The 21,138-nt window shown below is 42.3% G+C and overlaps 2 protein-coding genes across 3 annotated transcripts in view; one reads left to right on the top strand and one right to left on the bottom strand.

Moving 5' to 3' along the window:
* The window catches only part of LOC100864300 (uncharacterized), a 189,504-nt gene that overhangs the window by 46,752 nt on the left and 121,614 nt on the right, over window positions 1-21,138 (top strand). The gene's annotated exons all lie outside the window — the stretch shown is intronic.
* Window positions 1-21,138, bottom strand: part of LOC100871724 (uncharacterized) — a 237,477-nt gene that overhangs the window by 169,528 nt on the left and 46,811 nt on the right. Inside the window, 1 exon segment of the mRNA XM_086915363.1 lies at window positions 18,582-19,677. Coding sequence (XP_086771489.1) covers window positions 18,582-18,714 — 133 coding nt within the window. The 5' untranslated portion in view covers window positions 18,715-19,677.

Genomic DNA, 21,138 nt, shown 5'->3' with positions numbered 1-21,138 from the left:
GGAGGGGAGGGGCCGATCGATCGAACCCATCCCCTCCAACACGAGCCAAGGACCCAAATTGAGGGAGTAGATAGAACGTTGTTACGCCAGCAGCGTTTCGATTAAAACGAGCTGACGCGCGTGTTTGCACGAGCTAGAGCGCGTGCTAAATAATAAACTAATAAAAAAAGGTCGGTGATCTGTAAAAAAAGATGGGAGAGAAAGGAATCGAAACGTTGAGGAGAGAAAGATAAAGGGGACGAAATTTCTGTCTCGTGGTTTCGCATGCGAACGACAAACAAACGAAAAAGTTCACAAAGTGAGCGGGACGGTGCAAAACTGGTGGCCGTTTCGTCGCGGTAAACACATTTTTCCCTCCGTCAAAGTTGACCGGTGGTTTATAGTTGAACCGAAGCGACCAGCTGAAACGGGGAATCGATTGAAAATAGGGACGTGCCCGCGACATTGATTTCACCCGATGCGATGCTTCGCTTGAATCGACTATGATGGCTAAAACAATGGTGTTTCAAACGTAAAATATTCTCTCCGTTCCTTGTTTTTCTTCTTTTTGCTCGTCTGTTTCGAATACGAACAAAAAAAAAAGAAAAAGAAAGAAAGAAATTTCGAATCGATCCGAATGGTTCGAAAGGAATTCATCGAGCTTCCTTCGATCAGAGATGGACAAAATTTGGACGATTGAAGTTAGGAATAAAGTTAAAGTTCTAAGTTTATTATTCAAAGCATCGAGTGGATCCAAATTTTCTGTTTTTAATCGATCTTTGAACGGATATACAAAAGAAAATACATGTATAGACACGAAATTTTAAATCTAAAAGGTAAGAAACAAACGATCCTCGCGTATTACTTGTCAAAACGAATTTCCGTTGCGAAACGAGCGTCGAAACTTTGCTCTATTAAAACACTTTTCCCGATCGAGGGACAAAACAATAAGAGGAGAGGGGGGGGGGGGAGAAAAAAAATGAAATAACCCCGTGACGAGGTTCGATAATTCAATCATTCAAGCCACGCGACAAACGACCGATAAAATTATCCAATCAATCTCGGTTAAACGGCTCTTTGTCCGCCTCCGCGCGAATAACGTTGAAATTAATTTTTGCATTTCGAAAAATCGATATTCGATTAACGACGATAACTCGCGCGATCGTTTCTCGATCGCCGTTCAAAAACCGCCACGCGATTTTTTTTCGCCGACTCGTTCGAGTTACAGTTATCGCCGCCAGGATTATGCGCTGCGTTTATCGCTGTTTGACGCGCAAACGTTGGAATTCAGACGTTGGATATTGAGCTCGCACGGGGAGCTGTTACAGCAACCGGATCAAGCGTAAGTGCAATCCCCGCCCGACTGTCCACCGCGTTTAATAACCCGGATTTTATCCCTCGCGTATGAAAAGGGAGATCTTCCGTGGTTTCGTTTTATTCTATTTTCTACCCGCGCGATACAGAGCGTGCATTGAAATGGTAATTTTCACGGCATAGAGCCCCTTTTGTCCTTGCGAATTTATCCCTGGATTTTGGATATCGGTGTTCCGATAAGGGCGAATTATATAAAAACGACCGAAGGAAGAGAATCTATTTAATCAGAGAAATATGCGATAAAGCTTATCAAAACCGGGCTTACGCTTAATTACGATTCACGTCGCGAGCATTTGCCTCCACTTGCACGTCTCTAAGTTTGGAGACACTCCGTCCGATTGCCCTTCGTGTAACCCTTCTCCGGTATAATCCTCGAGTTTCACCGATTTCGCTCGCATCTTTCGTGTCCCGTCAAATTCAGGCGGTAAGTTTCTGAATGAAAATGTTGGCGATCGTCTACCTTGTTCGAAGATTGTTCGACTAACAACCCGTCGAGGCTGTGCATCGCGGCAAATTGACAAATTGAAATCACGCACAGTTCCCACTCTGTCCCTGTATTATTCTACCATCTCTTCTGTTGTTCCACCGAGTGTGTGTCTACGATGAAATTGCGAATGAGCCACGTGATCAATACGCGTTTAACGAGCAGAATTCTGAACGCGTTTCGGTTCACGAGCAAAGAACACAGGGGGTTTTATTAAAAGGAGTTGGAACAAAGGCTCTGCCCGATTGCCCTGTATACACACGCGCGCGTTGATATTCGTATTCAAAGTACGTCGGCGGCCACGTTCCATCGTGGTGGCATAATAAATTATTGACAGAATTCTACCATTCTACGGCGGGGAATTATGCATGCAAATAAGGGACGGGGTTGGGACGTGAGCGTCATTTCACCGACAAGCTTCGAGCCGCGGAAGCGATTAAAAACTTTGACTGCCAACTTGGACTATAAAGTGGAGAGAAACTTCGAGAAAGGTCGATCGGGGTCGAAGGAAACTGCTAATTATCAATCCAACGCTCACCTCCCCCCCCCCCCCGCGATATTGAAAAACTGCTCGATAATCATTTCGCGCCACCTCTCCTTTCTTGTTCCGTTCCATTGAATCTTTTCATCGAGGATATTAGCTTCTCGTATCTGTACCTCTCTAATTGAGAAACACCGTTCGACCGCGTTTCTCGCTTGGCCACCTTCCGTTCAAATAATTAATCACGATTCGATAGGTTTTTTGAGGTATACTGTTACAGAGTTCACCGAAATTTTATCTATAATTTTATTATTGAACGTTGCTTGCGATCTTCAGCCCGACACGTGCACTCACGTATAACCAAACTATATCCATTCGGCTAAATCCGTGTATTTCTTATTTATTGTTCACCATAACCAACATATACTTTCACTTCAATCGACACTACTTTCGCACCCAGCCTTTTCTTGCACAATTTTTCTTGAAAAATCGAGACTCGGTCCATTTCAAAATTGTACGCAGGAATTTCTGTAAAAAAAAAAAAAAAAAAAGGGAGAAAATACATTTTTTCCGATCGATCGATCGTCGTCGACACTTTCACTTCCCCCCCTCTCTCTTTCTCGTCGTTGCCGCTTTCACGCGCGGCGAAAAAGCTTTTCGAGGAAGCATTCGTGGCTGGAAGAGCACTTAGGACGAGCCGTGGCTCGATAACAGATGATGGCTCCAAGCCGAAATCGTCCTCGCCGACACACGCCTCCAACCCTTTCTCGACTTGCGGCGCGACGAGACGCGAGTGGCCATCCATGTTGCGCTTCCATCCTATATTTCTTTCCGATGAAAGGGGGAAATGGAGTGGGTCCGGGCGAAGAGAAAGAAACGGCCGAAAGCTTTGAAGAACGCGGTCGTTGAAAAGCTGTCTCAAAGAGGAGGCTACCTTGCCTCTGCCTCCCTCTTTGCTCCTTTCTCCGTTTTCACCGTATTAGAAAGACGGGACAAAAGCAGACGGGAATAAACAATGCGCCATGGCGCACCGTTGATTGCCCTTTCTTCTTGAAACAACCTCGTCGTTTACGGGGAACAAGAATAACTGTGGATGATGGACTGCATGGATCGTCGATTTGGATAATGTCCGTATTGTTCCTTTTATAGCGCAATAATTATTATATTTCACGATATAGTTTCGCGTGTATAACAATTGGAAAAGTTTGTTTCAATGTTTCAACGTCGATACTGCAACTTGTGGATTAGAAAATTTTAATAATTACATCGGCTCAATTTCGAAATCTTAAAATTGTCAAGATTGAAATATTGAAATTGCCTAAATATTTGTATTTCCCTATTTTCCCTCGATTCCTTAATTAAACCTTTCCTTCCTCGAAAGAAAAAAAAAAAAATATCCATCCCGTAAAAATGGCGGTTTTACAGAAATCAACGCGATTCTCTCAACGAACGTGTTTATTCTAAATTGTTTTCTTTACTTCCACTCAGGAGACAATGCGATGCGCCGCGCTCGGTGAAATGGTAATAACGCGTTTCCCTCTCCCAGCCGCGATACGCTCAAGCATTCAACTGTCCGCGTGAAACCACTTCCGGAACAAATCTGCATAATTATGCGTCTCTCAACTTCGCCGTCTCGCTTCTCATTAAGGGGCTTTTTCAAGTATGCGAAAATTGACTTTCGAAAACGGGTTCGGCTTCATCGAGGATCTCCTTCATCTTCCTTCCTCGTTGCCTCGTCTCGAATCGAAAGAAAACCGATTCCTGTTCGATCAGAACCAGTCGAGCTTTTGACATCCCGCGAGTTTCGGCAAAAAGAAACATTACATTTGGAAAGAAGATCCAAATCTGCTCGTGAGAAAGAAAGAAAGATATCGGATCTAATGATCTCGAAAACGTGAGATCCGTCGGTTTATAATTGACGAGGAAAGAAAATCGTGATCTTTACGATACCAATCTCGTTTGATTAACATCGTATTATTAAATTAAGTCACATAATTGTTAGGATTTTGGCTCGATTTAATAGGAATTTTATTTTTGCCGTTATATCAGTAGCTTCGTCACGTGTCATTCTGTATCAATTTGACACCAGTATAATCGGAAATTTTAAGCAGCAAAAACGTTTTCATTGTTAATAACACGATGATCTTCACCACTTTATTATTATTCGAACGGTAAAATATCGTGCTGCGTTGGGAATCCATTTTTAAACCTACGCATTTCTACTACGCCGATCACACAACATTTGTCGATATCGGTTAAACGACAAATAACAAATAGAAAGAAAGAAAGAAAAAAAAAAGAAAGGGGGGGAAAAATCAGTAATCCAATCCAATTGGATTCAAAGGAAAATTGAAACACATGTTAATTCCAAGCTTTTGTTCGATCGCTCGTAAAGGAATCCGGGAACTCGATACAACTGAGAAAGAGAATCATCACGGTGAAAAAGACTACGCTTTTTTCCACGCCGTACCCTTCCCTACGCCTCCTGCGCTGAGACGAGCGCAAGGGAAGAATTTTCAGATAGAAACGAGGCGATCAAAGGGATATTTCGAGTCGGTTTTCGCAGCGGGACAAAAGCACTGGTAACGATCGCGACTTCCGGGAGAAAAAAGAGAAGACAACTTTATTAGTTTTATATCCGCTTTGTCTCTCGTTCTATACCGCCTTTTGAGGCCCCATCCCCCTCGTTTTCTTTTTTTTTTTTTCTTTTCTTTTCTTTTTGTTTCGTTGCGATATTGCGAGTAGTACGATAATCCGTCTCTCTCTCTCTCTCTCTCTCTCTCTCTCTCTCTCTCTCGGCGTTGAATTAATATCGCTCGATGTGTCTGATAATGGATTATTCGATTTCGAAATTATGCTCGATATATTTATTAGCAAGTGTGTCCGTTAATTTCAATATACTCTAATGGTTCCTCGACCGTGTGATCATAAATCAATAATCCGTGCCGAGTTTAATTTCAATAATCCATCTACACACTTTGTTGCATCTTTCTCTATCGTGGGAGCATATCAAACAATGGCCAAATACAAATTGTATCGCGCCGCGTACCGTGTTATTAGATATCAATTTATTCACCTGTTAAAGTATCGATTATTGATTATCCGAAAAGTGACCAGATTTGCTTCGCATATTTGGTAACCGAGACAGAATCATCATCAGGGAGCGTGTGAAAGTGACGCCGATCAAAAAGCCAATTTAATACATTTGTGGTACATTTGCACGAATACAGGTTCAGGCTGAATAAAAACAAGATGTAAAGATTAAAATCGGAATTTTAAAGATTCGATCGAACCGTTCCAAAAGTTTCTTGCAGTGTTTTCAGGATCCACGTGTCTGTGACGAAGAAAGGAAGGGAGAATAAGCACGGTTACGGAGGAACAACGTACGCGGTATTCTGAAAAGTTATTCAGGAAGAGAAACAGGAGGGAAAAGGGTCAAAGGATTTCTCTGTCCGTTGAGAAATTTTCATTCGGGACGGACACTCGTTGGAGAATTCTCAACACGAGCGTCGATATTTTCCTTGCCCTCCTCCACCATCATCCTCGAAGAAGAAATTTCCTTTCGGATCCCATCTGTGGACTGTTCGTTCCCCGATCATCCACCGGGCTAAGGTAAATTTGTCGAAACGATGCCCGACATCTCTCTTTCTCTCTCCGCGAGAAAACATTCCAAGGGCGAACCTCCCTCCGTTTAATCGACGAATCCAAGTTTACGAAGCCATCCTCTCGCGGGAGAGCGGAATGGGATCGTTGGATATCGCTCGATGGAAACTGTTATCCCTTCCAAAAATCGTGATCTTCGTTGTTCTGAGAACGGTGGCCTGTTTTCCTTGGTTTACCCGATGATAAAAGTAAAGAGGATCTCTTTGTAATTATTGGTGAACAACACCGATTTTTGAAGGAAATTGATTATGCGAAATTCATTCGGAAGAGGGATCTTGTATCGAAGATAATTGATTTTCGACGAGTATGGAAAAATAGGTATTCCTTTTGCAAAAGATATATGGAAGATTCTTTTTCATCTTTCACATTTTTTGAAAAAGATTACGACGAGTTGTTGATGTAAATTTCCATTGAAAAATATGAATGAATTTTCTCACTTTCTAACTCTTCCAAATTATTAACTTTTGCTTGAATTTTTAAAAAATTTCTTAAAAAAAACCCTTCCGATGAAAACTTATTCTTCGATTCTGAAGAAACAAGAATTCGTAAGATCGTCCAATTTCATCAAACGAGGTGAGCCCACGATGCCGATTCTCTGGCTGGAAATCGAGGAACAAACAGCCTGCTCGAGGGTGATATCGACGATCGTGAAGCGAGCACCTGCTCGTAAACGGTTTCATCGACCGACTACTTATCGAGAAAATGGTTGCTCAATGGTTGCATCTCGGCGAATTGTTTTGCAACTCGAGCATAAACCTTGATTAAAACAGATCAAACTTTTTTCGTCTACCCTTTACAGCTGAGGCGGGCCATTGCGTTTAACGGTGGAATGCCTCGAGGGATGGGTGGATCTGTTTCAAACGGATATGAAATTTGAAGAGAAAATCGAGGGGAAGAATTTACACGCGATTGTCTCAAAAGATGCAAGATGTTTTGTATACGCGTATACATGAATGCAAGAAGAGTTTCGATAATCATCAGTTTCTATGTGTTTAGAAAAGTAAGTTACAACAATGAAATTTACATGGTAAAAAGAAAAGAACGGATAGAATTTAATTAAGTATTTTACTCAAAAGCGGTTCTTCTGTATCTAACAATTTTAAATGAAGACTATGAATTGTAATGTACAGTAATGAAATGGGGAAAGAAAAAAGAGATAGGAAAATTAAAAAAAAAAAAAAAAAGAGAGAAGATATTTCGTCCTGAATCCTCAGCTTTATCTTTAGTATGCTCTTCAACTCGAGTGTTTATAAAGATATCTCACGGATAAATTTAATTTTATATATAATAAACAATATGGAATAATCATGTGAAAAAACCTATCCTCTTCACCAAATACACTATGAACTCTTCCAACGAACGAACATTCTTCGCTTCGATCTACTTTCCACGCAACTTATTTCATAAGACAAATCATCGCACAAGAACGAAAAATGTTATTGGATTCGAGACAACTTCATCGACTGTGTACAAAATTCATTAAAGGATCGCAGCTCTGTTCGGTGATGAGGAGGAGGGGAAAAATGAGCGAAAGATAGAAGGAGAGCGGACGAGTTTGCCGAGAGGACGAGCGAAATTTCAAACGGTGCCTCTGTTTGCAGTAAAGATTAAGGCTCGCGGAAATTCTCGTTCTCTTCGAGACGACGACGGTCGTTGATGCTTCCGCAAAAATCGTGCGAATAAACACGAAGCATGCATACATTCGCCTCGTGAAATACAACGGTATACATCCTCACGTGGTCGAAGAAATCTCGTCTCTGATTCCCTTTCGTATCGTGGTTCGGATCAAAAGGACGATAACAAGCGTTGTTGTTTCGAGATTTCATCGAATTCGTTTCTTTTTCGATCCATCTGGAGAAGGAACACGTGCGATATGCTCGTATATATGGAAATTCGTAATAATAATCTTTGTTTATCGAGCGAGCTTCAATAAACAGGGGATGAATAAGTTTCGAACGAGCTCGTTAATTGAACTGTTTGTAATAATCGAAACTTATCAGGCACTCGCATCCTTCTATACGTTACATGAAAGGAATCGTGCCGTGTAGATCGTCGAATTGAATGTTATTGGATACTTTTGTTTATTAGCGGAAATCTCAATGGAAGTTTCATTATTGAAGATTAATTAATTCCGGGCGAATTTGAAGCGAGCTTAATTAGAACAATTCGAAATGAATAATGATGTTTCACTGGGATATCCAAGCAATATGCGAATATATTTTCAATTAACGTCCCTTTTCCTCGAATTTTTTCCCATATAATTTCCATGCCTGCGATATTATCTTTCGTTTAATTATCGATGACTCGAGTTGAATCAGCCACAAATCGCGAAACACGTACATCCGTTAATTATATCGCAATACAATGCATTATTCGAAACGCGAACTAAGCGGATTGATTTATACCGGCTCAGTATTTTCTCTTCCCATATTCTTCCGCTTTGAAAATGTGACGGGCTTCTTCTTTATATAAAATTCAAATTGAACGATGCATCGCTAAAATTAAATCGAGGATGGTTCTTTTTTAACCGGCGCATAACAACAATAAACGGTGAAATTTATGTTTCAATCTACGGGACGCGTGTGCAATCTGTGCGTGATCCTTTCCTCCTTATTACAACAAGATGTTGATCTCGGTGTGGAATGAAGGAACAAGGGGGCGAACGACAGCTCAGTTTAATAAGAAACTATATTTAAGGCCTCGTGATAAATCATCGTGCTGTTAAACGTTCGCTTTTACGCACGATTACGAGGCCAAAATTGAAACATAACCGATCTTCCTTCCCCCCCCCCCTTCCTCTCCAAACCCTCCGCTTTCTCTCTATCCTTACCCGGATCCCCGAGCCTCACGGTTCACTGCTTCGTTGCGTGTTCCATGATACGCGGTGACGTCGGTTAATTTTCATTAAACAAGTGGATTATGGCTGGTAGTACGAGGTTGAGCCACTGTCGAATCAAACGATACGGAGCGTGTACTAATTGCAACCTGAATCCCCCCCATCTTCTTATAGCTCCCTCTCTTACACCCTCTCGAGTTTATTTATCCTGTGGAGAATCATATATATATATATATACTATACGACAGTCCTATAATAACAATCCTCGAAACCTTGTTCCGTGAAACGGAAGACAATCGACTGTGATTAAATAAAACTCGGTCGCTATCCAACGATCGCATGTGAAATTAGCGAGCTCTTCGCGATTGCGCTCGTCGATTTGAAAATTATCCTTAACACTTTCGTGTCCGGTTACGTGTTGTCACGTGCGAACCAAACACGTTAGCGTGGTAAATGAATAAAATAAGAAGGCTTGATAACAAATTAACGGAGGAGCTATATATGTCAAAACCCGATTTTGGCATTTCGACTTCAGGTTTCTGCCGGTTGCAATAGGAAAGCTACCACTAAATTCAGATAGCACAGTGTTAAGTAACCGAGCGAACAATTCTATAACTGCACTCGATTCCTTCGCATTCGACGAAATCATCATCAGCCTCGTTTCACCCCCGCTGCTCTAATTGGCGTCGCGCGTTCCATCGGCGCAGGGTCGCGCGGTTTCAAGGGGTGGCGCGCATTGACTCGGTCATTGGGCGGGAGCGCAGTTTCCGGAGATTTGGAACAATATCGCGGCACGGAGTGACTTGGACGAGTTGCAGGCGAGCAGATAGGCGCGTGATGGTGATTGGAATGACGGGAAGCGGGCGAGGGGCGGCCAATTGTATCGCCCTCGCCAATTCCACCGGCACCGTGACTAATTGTCCCTTGGCTGAAGCCGGCCGTCCATTGAACGATGACGAGCGCTCGAAATTGCGCGCCTCTTCACGGCTAATTCTCCCCCCGTTTCTCGTTTTTCGTTCCCCTCCGTTTTTTCTCTCACGATTTCGATAGAGAAGGAAATGTTGGTGGCTGTTATCATCGACCACACTACGAAGATCTTCCTGTTTCACACCCTTGTCTCTCTTTCGATCTGCCTCGAGGGAACGACTTTTCTCAAAAGTTACGAATCTAACCGGCAGAACTTTCAACATTGTTTATCCTCCCAACATCAAAAATTACTCATCCTTCCTCAAAAATATCGAGGAATTCAAAAGTCTCGAGGATACGTTCAATTTTCAACCACGAATGGATGAAAGAATAAATTTCTATGCGAATGGAAAATTGAGGAACGAAGCGAGGAATGGGTGTAGCGGCAGGAGGTTAAACGGGATTAAGGGAGGGGGGAGGGGATTAACGAAACGTGAACAATGGACCGCGTAAATAGTTGATTGGATAACGCCGCCACGGCGATTAAGCACGATTTATTATAAGGCGTAAAGCTCTTGGCAAGCAACACCGTGCCACGGGACAAACTGTGTGCGTGCATGTGTGTGTGTGTATAATTGCTCGCGTTATCTGCGACCTATTATCGTCGCGGGCGAGAAATTAACATCGATAAACAAATTAGCGCGGCTAATAGTCGGGACGTAAGGTTTTAATTGAATGGTGTAATTTCTTCGTCTTCGTCGAGGGGGAGAGAGGCGAATGATTTGTTAATTCGTAAGGAAGGGTGGGGTGTGCGAATTTATTGGATTGGATGGGCCTGGGGGGCTCGATATTATTATATTTCAGAGATAATTTCACCGCTATCGGGGAGGGGGAATGGAATGATAACGAAATTACAATGATTACCATATGGTAATGCGACTCGCCGAAGGACTGGCGCCAGTCACGTGGCAAATTATCGTGTTCTCTAATCCACGCCCTGTCGACCTATCTACTCTACGTACATATGTATATATGTATATACATATCGTTGTGTAGAGAAGGGATATGTAGCGTGACATTTCGTCGAACGATTAATTCAAAAAAAACAAGATTTTAATGTTTTTTCGTACATGATTTTTTCGTGCACGTTTCATTTTATAATTGTTGAAATTAAAAGTAGAAGAGAATGTTAAAATGTTGGAATGAGTTGATTGCGTCTACGGTTATAGTGCAGTTTATCACGCGTTTATTGCATTTATTGGTTTTTCTTCAGTTTTTGGAAAGGGATGCTAAACGCAAAACGTGATGGCATTTCATTAACGCGGGGACATCTCCCAAGAAAGTTTACTTTATCACCTCTCGAGCTGGGATAGACGCGTCATAAACCGAAATTCTTGGAATACTGAATTCTCTCGACTCCAATTTACCACGCGCAATACGTTACACTTCCAGTTTCCAGCATTCTAGCCATTTCTCTCCTGGAAATACCTAATCTGACGCATAGAATTTAGAAGAAATTCCGTTCTATCCCATTCTAGTTTAAGTTCGAAATTATTTAACGATCAATTTCATTTATCCGTAATATATCACTTGCAGTACGACAAACCTTTAAAACCTTTGATTTAAATTAATCGAAGCTCGGTCAACTCGATCGAGTTTTCTCGAAATCGACGAAACTCTTACAAGCGTGTACAAACGAATCGTTCCCTCGTAATTTCCTAATTTGTCGTCGAACGAATTAGAACCGCAAAACAACGTCGTTAATTCCCGCTTAAGAACAAGCTTTGTGATGCGGTCCAACACTTCGTCCTTGTTTCCCTGATCTGCCGGTTGAATTTCAAAAGGAGTAGAGAGGGCCCTTTCTACGTTCGTGGCTCGAACTATCGGCCAAAAATCGTAACAATCGGTTGCTTTAACGCGTTCGTGGATGGAGAGAGAGAGAGAGAGAGAGAGAGAGAGAGAGAGAGAGAGAGAGAGAAAAGAGGGATAAAGAGAGAAAGGGGGCGAAGATGGGGTGAGCGTTGGCCGAGGGGACAAATTGTCGAACAGTGGTTGCGGTAGGACGTACACATGTTCGCCTCGAAGTTAGGTTACATTTGGAAAACAGGATTACAGTTCGCTTCACGGGTCTCATCCAAGATCACTGAAACTGCAGCGCACCTGCAGAGCACCCGGGTGGCTCTTCATCGTGGTTCGTCCGCTTTGTTTCCACTGGTGGTCCCCAACTTCGCGCCCAACTGCAAAATCGTTGAAGCCAACCTTGTTGTTGGTGGCCCTCTCTGCCTTTTGTCCTCTCGTAGAGCGAGAGGATTAGACGGTTAAATGGGAAGGAAAACTTTTTGAGATATTAAAAAAAGTGGATTGCGATATGGAATTTGATTCCGATGATTTTTCTGCTGATAATGAATTTCACGATTGGAATTGAAAACACGTGTGTAGAATCGTCTGTAGAATAAGTCGAGTTATTTGTAGGCAGATAAGAGGAATAAGATATAATAATGATACGAAAGCCGTGATCGATCGAAAAATGAAACTATTTATATTCGGAGGGATATTTTCACGACGATATCCAATTTATTGTTTCGTATTCGCGCGAGTTCACCACGAATAACAGCAACGTATAGTTTCTCTTCAAATTTGCGAGCACATTTCATCACGAATACAGGGAATTGTTGGGTCGGAATTGTTTATTGTCGAAAGAAAGGCGATCATCAATATTGGATCCCTGTATGTGCAGACACGCGGTGAAATACATCGAGAGAGGGACACCGTTTCTCTTTTCCATCCATCGTATGTAGTAAGACGTTTTCTTTGAAAAAGCAAATAGGATCGCGTTATATTTGCTCGTCTACACCCGACATTTTCTCCATCGCAAACTTTTCTCTAAATATAATATAACTCTTTGCATTGCCGAGCCTCTACCGTGATTTTAAATTACATTGTGAATAAGTTCTCTCGTTGGTTCGCTGTAATTTTTGTTTAAAAAAGAACAATACAACAATCAATGTCCTTCTCATTCGAACGAATGGAATAATCGACGAATCTTCACACGGTATATAAAAATGGACGTTATCCCGAATCAAACGTTAATCCAATCCTGGAATCCTTCCCTTCCTTCCGTATCTAATACTCGCCTTCGAAGGTCATCGCCTCTCGACCCACCCTTTTTTTAATCAAGAATAAAAGGTACGCTCGATCCACGTGTAACCTGCACACCGCAACAGGCGTTATCCATACAAAATAAGCCTCGGTCGAGAGGGGTGTAATTAATTCGTCTCACGATCCAGTATCAGCAGTGGAACTCGTTAATGAAACAATGTAATGAAACTCGTGAACGGATCAAAGTTTGGTCCGTGAGGAAAATTTGATACCCTGCCCCTCCCCCGTTGAGAAACCGCAAAAAGACGAGGAACGGTGCGAGAGTGGTAGGTCGAGAGGAAGGGCCACTTAACCTAGGAAAAGGATGGTTAGAAAAGCGTGACGAAAGAGGGCCGTTCAGTTTCGTAAGAACTTACGAGCGACCCAAAATGGCCGCAACATTCGTTCGAACGAGCTGACTCCTATTACGCTTTACGATCTGCTCTACAACAAATTCTCCTTCTCTTTTCTTTTCTTTCTTTTTTTTTTTTTTTCTTACAATCTGGTTCTTCATTTGCCACCACGAAAAGTTTCCACTACCCCAAGTGAACGCCAAGTCGTTGTTCGTTCGACTCGACTTCTCCAAATTTTCCCCTCTCTCCCATCATTCATTTTTCCTCTGTGTTCGTCTTCCGTTCTCTCTTCCTTCGTTCGAGCCCGCGAGAAAGGACGACAATCAGAGAGAAGGATCGACGTGACGATCTAGGACAGGTCGAATTTCATTTTGGTATCTTGCCGATTTTCGCCAACTCGAGCGTTTCGCAAGATCGATCGGGTTGGTAACGCGAGCCAACCGGAGGCGGGATAATTTAAATGCGAATGTTTGCGAAGAAAACGTTTCCCGAGGGAATCATATTCTTTTGGAGCAACGAGGAAGGGAGGGGGGAGGTTCAAGGTTTTCGACGATGGAAAAATATTTATAGTTTGCCAAGGGGAATGGTATTTTAGATTTCATATCGCGACAGTGTAAGCAGGGAAGAGGTTGATAATATTTGGATCTCGCATCGATACGAATTTCAACTTCGAACCGTTATTTTTATTAACGGTAAATCTTACGAACGACGAGATTTTTTTAATCCTCCGTTCCCTCCCGTCCATTTCATCCATCGATATTTCCTCGCTTCGACCGAATTGTTTATAATACGAATCGTTGAAAAGGAAAAAAATCATCGAAACGAATTTATTACAATTAAGTCCGCATAAATAATGGCAAAGTTGCCTAAATAATTATCGTTGACAGTTAATGGTTGAACGGCGCTTAACGGACCTAATAGGAGAGCGGCGAAAGAGGAGGGTAGCCTCCGTAATTAATTAAAAACATTTAAGGTAAACCCCCCTCGAGCCAAGGCTCGATACCGACACCCGAGAACGTCTTCCTCCCGTTATAATTTCCTCCTTCCCTTCCCCGCATCTTCTTCTTCTTTTTCTCTTTCTCCGCCACGAGCCGCGCGTATTAGTTCGTCTCTTCGCCTCGAGGCGCGCGAATTATTAGAACGACTCTCCATCTCTATCTCGGCAGCCACCCTTGTTACCCCGCTCCCCTCCCCCTCCCACCCGTTAATTAGAGTACAGTCTGCTACTGACGACAACCAACTGCAAAGGAGAGTCTTCAGCAACACGCCCTTTCCTAACACTCCGCCACTTCGTCCCCTCCACCCAGCTTTTCCCTCTCCTCGCAGTTGATCCATGCGACCGACGCGATGCTTGCGGCTTGAATTATTCCACCGAATTCCCCACACGACCCGTGAGTGCCCTTTAAGAGGTGATGGAAGCCGAGCGTGGAATGGCCCGGCCGGGGGTCATCCCCGAATTGTCCTCCAACAAGTTTATTCGGGGTGAAAGATATGCTTACTCGTACGGCTTGGACGCGATTCGCCAGGAATTGTTGGAGGGATGGGATTTTTTGGTGAACGAGGTGAACTTTGGAAGAAGAAGTGTGGAGATATTGAAAGAGGGAATGAGAGTGCGCGGGAAATGTGTCGAAGGAAAAGTCTCGATGAATATGGCTGATCATAGATGCAGTTGAACTACTTACTGTCGCTTTAATCACGCGTTTTTATCGTATGTTTGAATTTTATAAAATATCTTGTGTATTAAAACAAGAATTTTCTATCGCAAGAGGGTTGATAGGGTTTCTCTCCATCGATTGATTTATTAAAAAGAATGATTTAGAGAGAGAAACAAACTTGATCTTCGATATTCTGCGAACATTCACGGGAAAAAGATTGTATAAAATCGTATTTATGTTATACATCATCCCTTCTACACCACTTTTACACAACTTTTTACATTTTTTTCAAATCAACCAACGAATTTCAGGAGTTATTATTCGAAGTCATCAGAGATGGGCAAAATTCAAACGGTTAAAGTTAAGAATAAAGTTACCTGAATAAGTAGTTTATTATTCAAAGCGTGGAATAACGGCGGTTAACCCGAGGTTATACGAGGAGCAAGCAACTGCAGTGGCCAACGAATAAATGCTATATTCCACCATTTTAAACAAAGTTATTAACTATTCAAAGTTCAAGTTTCAACTCTATTCCTAAATTTTAACTAATTAATCTTTCAGCCTATCAACGTCCATTCCTCGTCGAAATCGTCGTATTTCACGTAGCAAATGTAAATCTATTTTAATCGAGTAGCACGAGTGATTAAACCACGCTTCGCATCGGTGTACACCTCTGCGAATCGGAGCGGGGTGGTAATTCGGTAGATGTATCCGCGTGAAATCTACCTCGTCCAGTTTTAGAATCGATTTCGAACGTATCTTTTCGGGGAATCGGTCGAGTGATTACTTTTCAATCGGATCTACGTGGATATGGAACGATGAGTAGGAACGATGCGTTGCCCATCTATCGTCAAAGATAGCGTCTCCAGAGCGTGGTGATAATTCGATCCCCCGCATTGTTATCGATCGAAACCGATGAATCAACCGATCTCGCCTCTGTGAACCTTAATAGAAAAGAATCGGCCGTGTTCCACGTTTTAATAAATGGACCGAGGCCGTGTTTCCATCCCCCTTTTCAAACCGGCAAGATCCAATCTGGACGCGTGAAAGGAAATCTAAATATTTCATAAAACGGTATTCCCCGGGCGGAAAACACGAACAATTTCGTCGAACTCCGTTTCGAGTTATATTCTCCGTTCTTTTTTCTCTTTCAGTTTTTTCTTTCTCGAAAAGAAGAACAATTTCGATGAATTTTCGATCCTCTCCTTTTTTTTTTTTTTTTTTCGGCCACTCGACGATGCGAGAATTAAAAGAGAAGACGGGTGGAACGGTTATCATGGCCTACTGAATATTTAAATTAGCGTTAACGATAAATTCGTCGCGTCCAGTCGGAGGTGAATTTACTTGGAAAGATGCTTTTTATCGATCCATTGAAATTAATTCCACCTGTTATCGAATAACTTTGCATCGGATTATGCTTTTATAACGATTAATACTTCGGTTGGCGGAACAGGGTGGGGAAAATTCGGAAATTATGCTGTCCAATTCTTGATTGAAAACGTATGCTCGTTTCGATTCGGAAAGATAACTCGATTAATCGATCGAAATCGCACGGATTGCTATTGATTTAAATTAACAATTTCCACGGTTCGTTCGATCCATATTCAACATGAAAATAAACATCAACAGCAGCTTCTGCGAATCATCCTTCAAGATCCTTTAAGATAAAGCGATCATCGTCTCGAGAACGAATATCTGCCACTCGAATCACATTTCCAATTCATTCACGAACGAGTTCACAACGAATACGGAGAGATGGTCGAAATATTCGCGAACCGAATCGAATTTTTATCGGGACGGTGCATGAAAAACGTGGGCAGGAATTTCATTAGCGAGGCGAGACGTGTTAGGCGGGCTCGTCTGGAAAGATGACGCTTGATCGTTCGTTCGCTCGGGGAAAAACGGATCGAGGTTGGATTGATCGTCCCACACTTGACCCGAATCGCCTGATTAAAACACGGCACGGCTCGCTGATTCTCCTATTTGTCACGTGTCGTCGCGATCGAGTCGCGAAACTCGACTCTGTTGTCAGAGTTATTAGCAGCGGAGTCGGCCCTCCGAAATCCATCGGCGCCGTTGCAAATCATCCCTCTTCTTCCATTCCTCGTCGCGATACAAACTCGACGACCTCCCCCGTTAATTGTACAACTCGTTTGTACAAGTTCCACTGATGCTGCAACTTTGCACTCGCGCTGCGAGTTAATTGACGCGATCGATCCGAAGCTTTCTAACGAAACGGTTGTTGTACGCTTGATTGGCGAACTTCGATTCGAAAAGACGAAGACAGCGTTGGATTGGTCGAACAGGGAACGTTGAATCGAACGTTTTTTATCGAGAAAATATTTTCATTCGTTGATGAAACGAATAATTTGGATATTTGAATTTGAAACAACCCTTACGATTAATTATGGCTACGATTTTATTATTTTTTTGAGAATGAATCCGAGACTTGCTATTTTCCATATTTCTTCAAAAAATTATTTCCTCGCGCCATCGATAAATCTATGAATAACCGAAAATTTCCCTGCTTGCGTCGTTTGTCACGAGGAAGGAAACGAAAATCGGTCGGTTCTCGCGAAAATACGTAAACGCGTCGATACGGTTATTTGTAAGTCAAGCAGGCGCTAGACGGGTGCAATGTCGTTTCGAGATCAATCGCGGCCGAGAAGAAATTGCTCGCGCGTGAGAAACGATTTCCTCTCCTCCGTCGAATATGAATCGTTGGCACAGGCTATGAATGAACGACGTTACTCGTGTTTCACGACGAGGTTCCGGTTTACACAGGAGAATCTTCCACCTTTTTCCCTCCCCCTTCTTATTTTTCATGGGCCTTAGACGCCCTCGAGATTGCCGGTATCACCAATTAGGCGACGCGAGCAGCGTCGTAATAACGAGAGTACAGATGAAATTTAGCGCGACTCCACAGCTAACGAGTAGTTAATTCGACTGGTTTACGAGAGTCATGGGACGCGAGGAGTAAAAATTATGTTGAACGCGGGGAAATTTTCCGAATAGAAAATTTTTTTCGTTGCATTTTTTTTTAAAAGAGGAAGAGGAAAGAGCGGAAAGGAAACTTATTTTGAAAATTTGATTCGAGTCACGATCGATTCTCTAATTTAATCATATTATAGCAATTTTTATTATTTCTCGTTATTTAAAATTTTAATCGTTTCAATGAAAATTCCAACTCGAGCTCTTCGCGTGCTTTTTTAAAATTTTTTATTCTCCTCCCTTTATATTTCCCCTCCTTTCATCACCGTGTTAACTCGAAAAAAATATACGAGTCCCTTTAATTAGAAATGAAAATTGATTTAAACGAGATTTTAATAGAAAATGGTAATTATCCACGTGTCAAGTTTCAAACAATTTTCGTTCCCCACTTTTATGAATCTTTTCTTTGAAGTAGGTGCTCGTTGCTCTATGGAGCACCCGAGAACCCGTACTTTTTATTCAATATACATCCAAATGAATTTTTTAATGAACAATGAAACATTGCCGTGTGACGGAAGGGCAAATTAAAGCGCGAGTTAATTACGAATACTAATAAAGTCAATTTTACTCTTTTCCTCCTCCTCTCCTTCCCCCGTAATTGAGAGGGTGCAACGAGCAATAAAGAACGATCCGTCCAATTTCATCAAACGCGATTTACGATATACGCGACTTTGACGAAACGTTAAAGACGGACGGAAGCAAGAAGGGAAAGGATACTCACTGTAGGTGCCCACGTAGATCGGCGTCCATGTGACCTGGGAATCGACGAGAGTCGTAGCCACGAACAGAACAGCGGCGAACCATACACTCAAACGAGTCGCACTCATCTCACTAATAGCCCCGACAATCGCCATTTCCCACGTTTCAATCAGTCCTCTGCCTTAATATCATCTTCACCGATCATCTTCCTCCCCCCGCTCTTCTCCCCTTCTATCGCGCACCGATCCGCCGTGTCCTCGATTTTATTTCTACCTCTTCTATAAAAAAAAAAAAGAAAAAAGAAAAAAGGAAAAAAAAAAAAAAGAAAAACTATCAAACTTCCACTTCCACTTGTACCTCGCTCTTGTCACACGACTTTAAATTCGATTTCTCTTTTTTTCTTTTAACTTTTCAAACTGTCCCCTTCCGTTCCACCCTGCTCGAGCAACGTCGTCTCGAACGAAGTGCATTAAATTGCTTATATATATATATAAAATAAGATAGAATGAATATTGAATGAGGCGAACGAGTCGAATCGTTTGCGAGCAATTAGCCCGGCGAGAAGTAATCTAAACTCGTGGCGATTTCACACAGCCACGGAGGGGTTAATGATCCGTGAGCCGGGCATCTGTTTTCGCGGATTTCGACGTTCGCGGTTAAATTGTCCGTGGTATTATCGGCTTTTAAATTAGAGAAACTTTTGAATTAGCGCCACTTTATACCCGCCCGCTCCTGTTTTTCACGGCAAGAAGTTCGCGACCCGAATCTTTCATCACTTTTCACCGCTACAGAATCTTCATTTCCGCGCCAGTTTTTGATTTACACTGGTGTCGCTATATAATCCCCCCCATTCGTCGACGTTCTTTTCTCTTCTTCTTCTTTTTTCATACGCGTGCACGATCAACGTGAATGAGAAGAACCAGGCGAGCTCCCGGCCTCGCAGCTTTCTCGTGACGCGTTCACAAAGGCGTGTCACGATCCCGGTGTCTCTGCGCGAACACCTCGCTTCGACCCCGGTTCAATCCATGATCCTCGTTCGAGGAACGCCGTCCGCGGAAGGCGGGGCCTTTTGTCTCTGCTCCATCCGCGCTCTTGTTACCTTCGCCCTACACAGATCTCTGTAACAAAGCAGAAATGCAAACCGTTAGAGATACACGGAGTGGTGGAGATCGATCGTTCGAGTGCTCCGAGAAATACAGAGAAGTTTTTGTAATTATTTACAACGAGATTTTTAAAGAGTGTCGAAATCTTTCTCGTTTCGTCGTTGCTATTTTTCGTCGTTCAAATCTAAAAAAAAAAAAAAAAAAATAGGAAAGCAAGATTCGTATTATTATTCGTATCAATCCATGTGTATTTTTTCTTTATTTCTAATACTCCGGTTTTTAATTTAATTAATTTAACGATATATAGTTTCGTAATATAATATAAAAAAGTATCGAGAATAAAAAAATATTAGAAAGATGATGCAACGATCCAAAATATTAAGAGACAAAAAGAAAATGCATTAATTTCCAAGATTCTCTTTCGACGATCTTTCTTAATTCGCATGAGGGCTGGCATCAACATTTTCCATCGATGTGTATTTTTCTTTATTTCTAATACTCCGGTTTTTAATTTCATTAATTTAACGATATAGTTTCGTAATATAATATAAAAAAGTATCGAGAATAAAAAAATATTAGAAAGGTGATACAACGATCCAAAATATTAAAAGACAAAAAGAAAACGGCTTCGGTACACTAATTTTCAAGACTCTCTTTTGACGATCTTTCTTAATTCGTATGAGGGCTCGTATCTCGTCTGGCACCAACATTTTCCATCGATGTGTATTTTTCTCTATTTCTAATACTCCGGTTTTTATTTCGATTAATTTAACGATACAGTTTCGTAATATAAAAAAGTATCTAGAATAAAAAAAATATATTAGAAACATGATACAACGATCCAAAATATTAAGAGACAAAAAGAAAACGGCTTCGATACACTAATTTCTCTTTTCGACGATTCTATTCCTTAATTCGTACGACGGCTCGCGTCTCACGGCTGGCACCAACATTTTCCATCGACAGAGAGGGAGCTCGCGGCGCTCGTTACCGGATTCGAATGGAACCGGTGGATCTCGCCGCGACATCATCCCAGCTCTCCGGTAATGAGGGGAATCCGTACAAAACATGCCGAATACTCGTGCGATCTCCGCGCCGCGAATCATCCACGTTCGCGTTTTCATCCCGTGGAAAATGTCGTCAATGTCTCGTTAGCGTATCCACCATCCTGGAAGCTGGAAGGCAACGCGCAAGGTATTGTCGATCCTCGTGTACCAGGGGGCCACCAGGGTGACCGTGATGTCTGAGGGGATCCAGTCGAGGAGGAGGCGGCTGGCTCTCTTGTAACGAGAGCACAGGGCTCGGAGCGTGTACCGCCTTAGAGGTTCGTAATATGACAACCCACCGAACCCACCTGGTTTTGTTATCGTTATTTACTCGTTATCTCTACCCGCTTTCGAGTCGTGTCGGCTCATCGGCTCGACACGAGATGCAATTTCAAAGGAGCTTCGCGTCTTCGCGTTGGTTTATCTACTT

Source organism: Apis florea, unplaced genomic scaffold, assembly GCF_048593485.1.
Source record: "Apis florea isolate Af1SG1 unplaced genomic scaffold, ASM4859348v1 contig_3772_pilon, whole genome shotgun sequence".
NCBI classification, from domain to species: domain Eukaryota; kingdom Metazoa; phylum Arthropoda; class Insecta; order Hymenoptera; family Apidae; genus Apis; species Apis florea.
The sequence above is the reverse complement of the archived record's forward strand: the minus strand, read 5'-3'. Positions and strand labels throughout refer to the sequence as shown.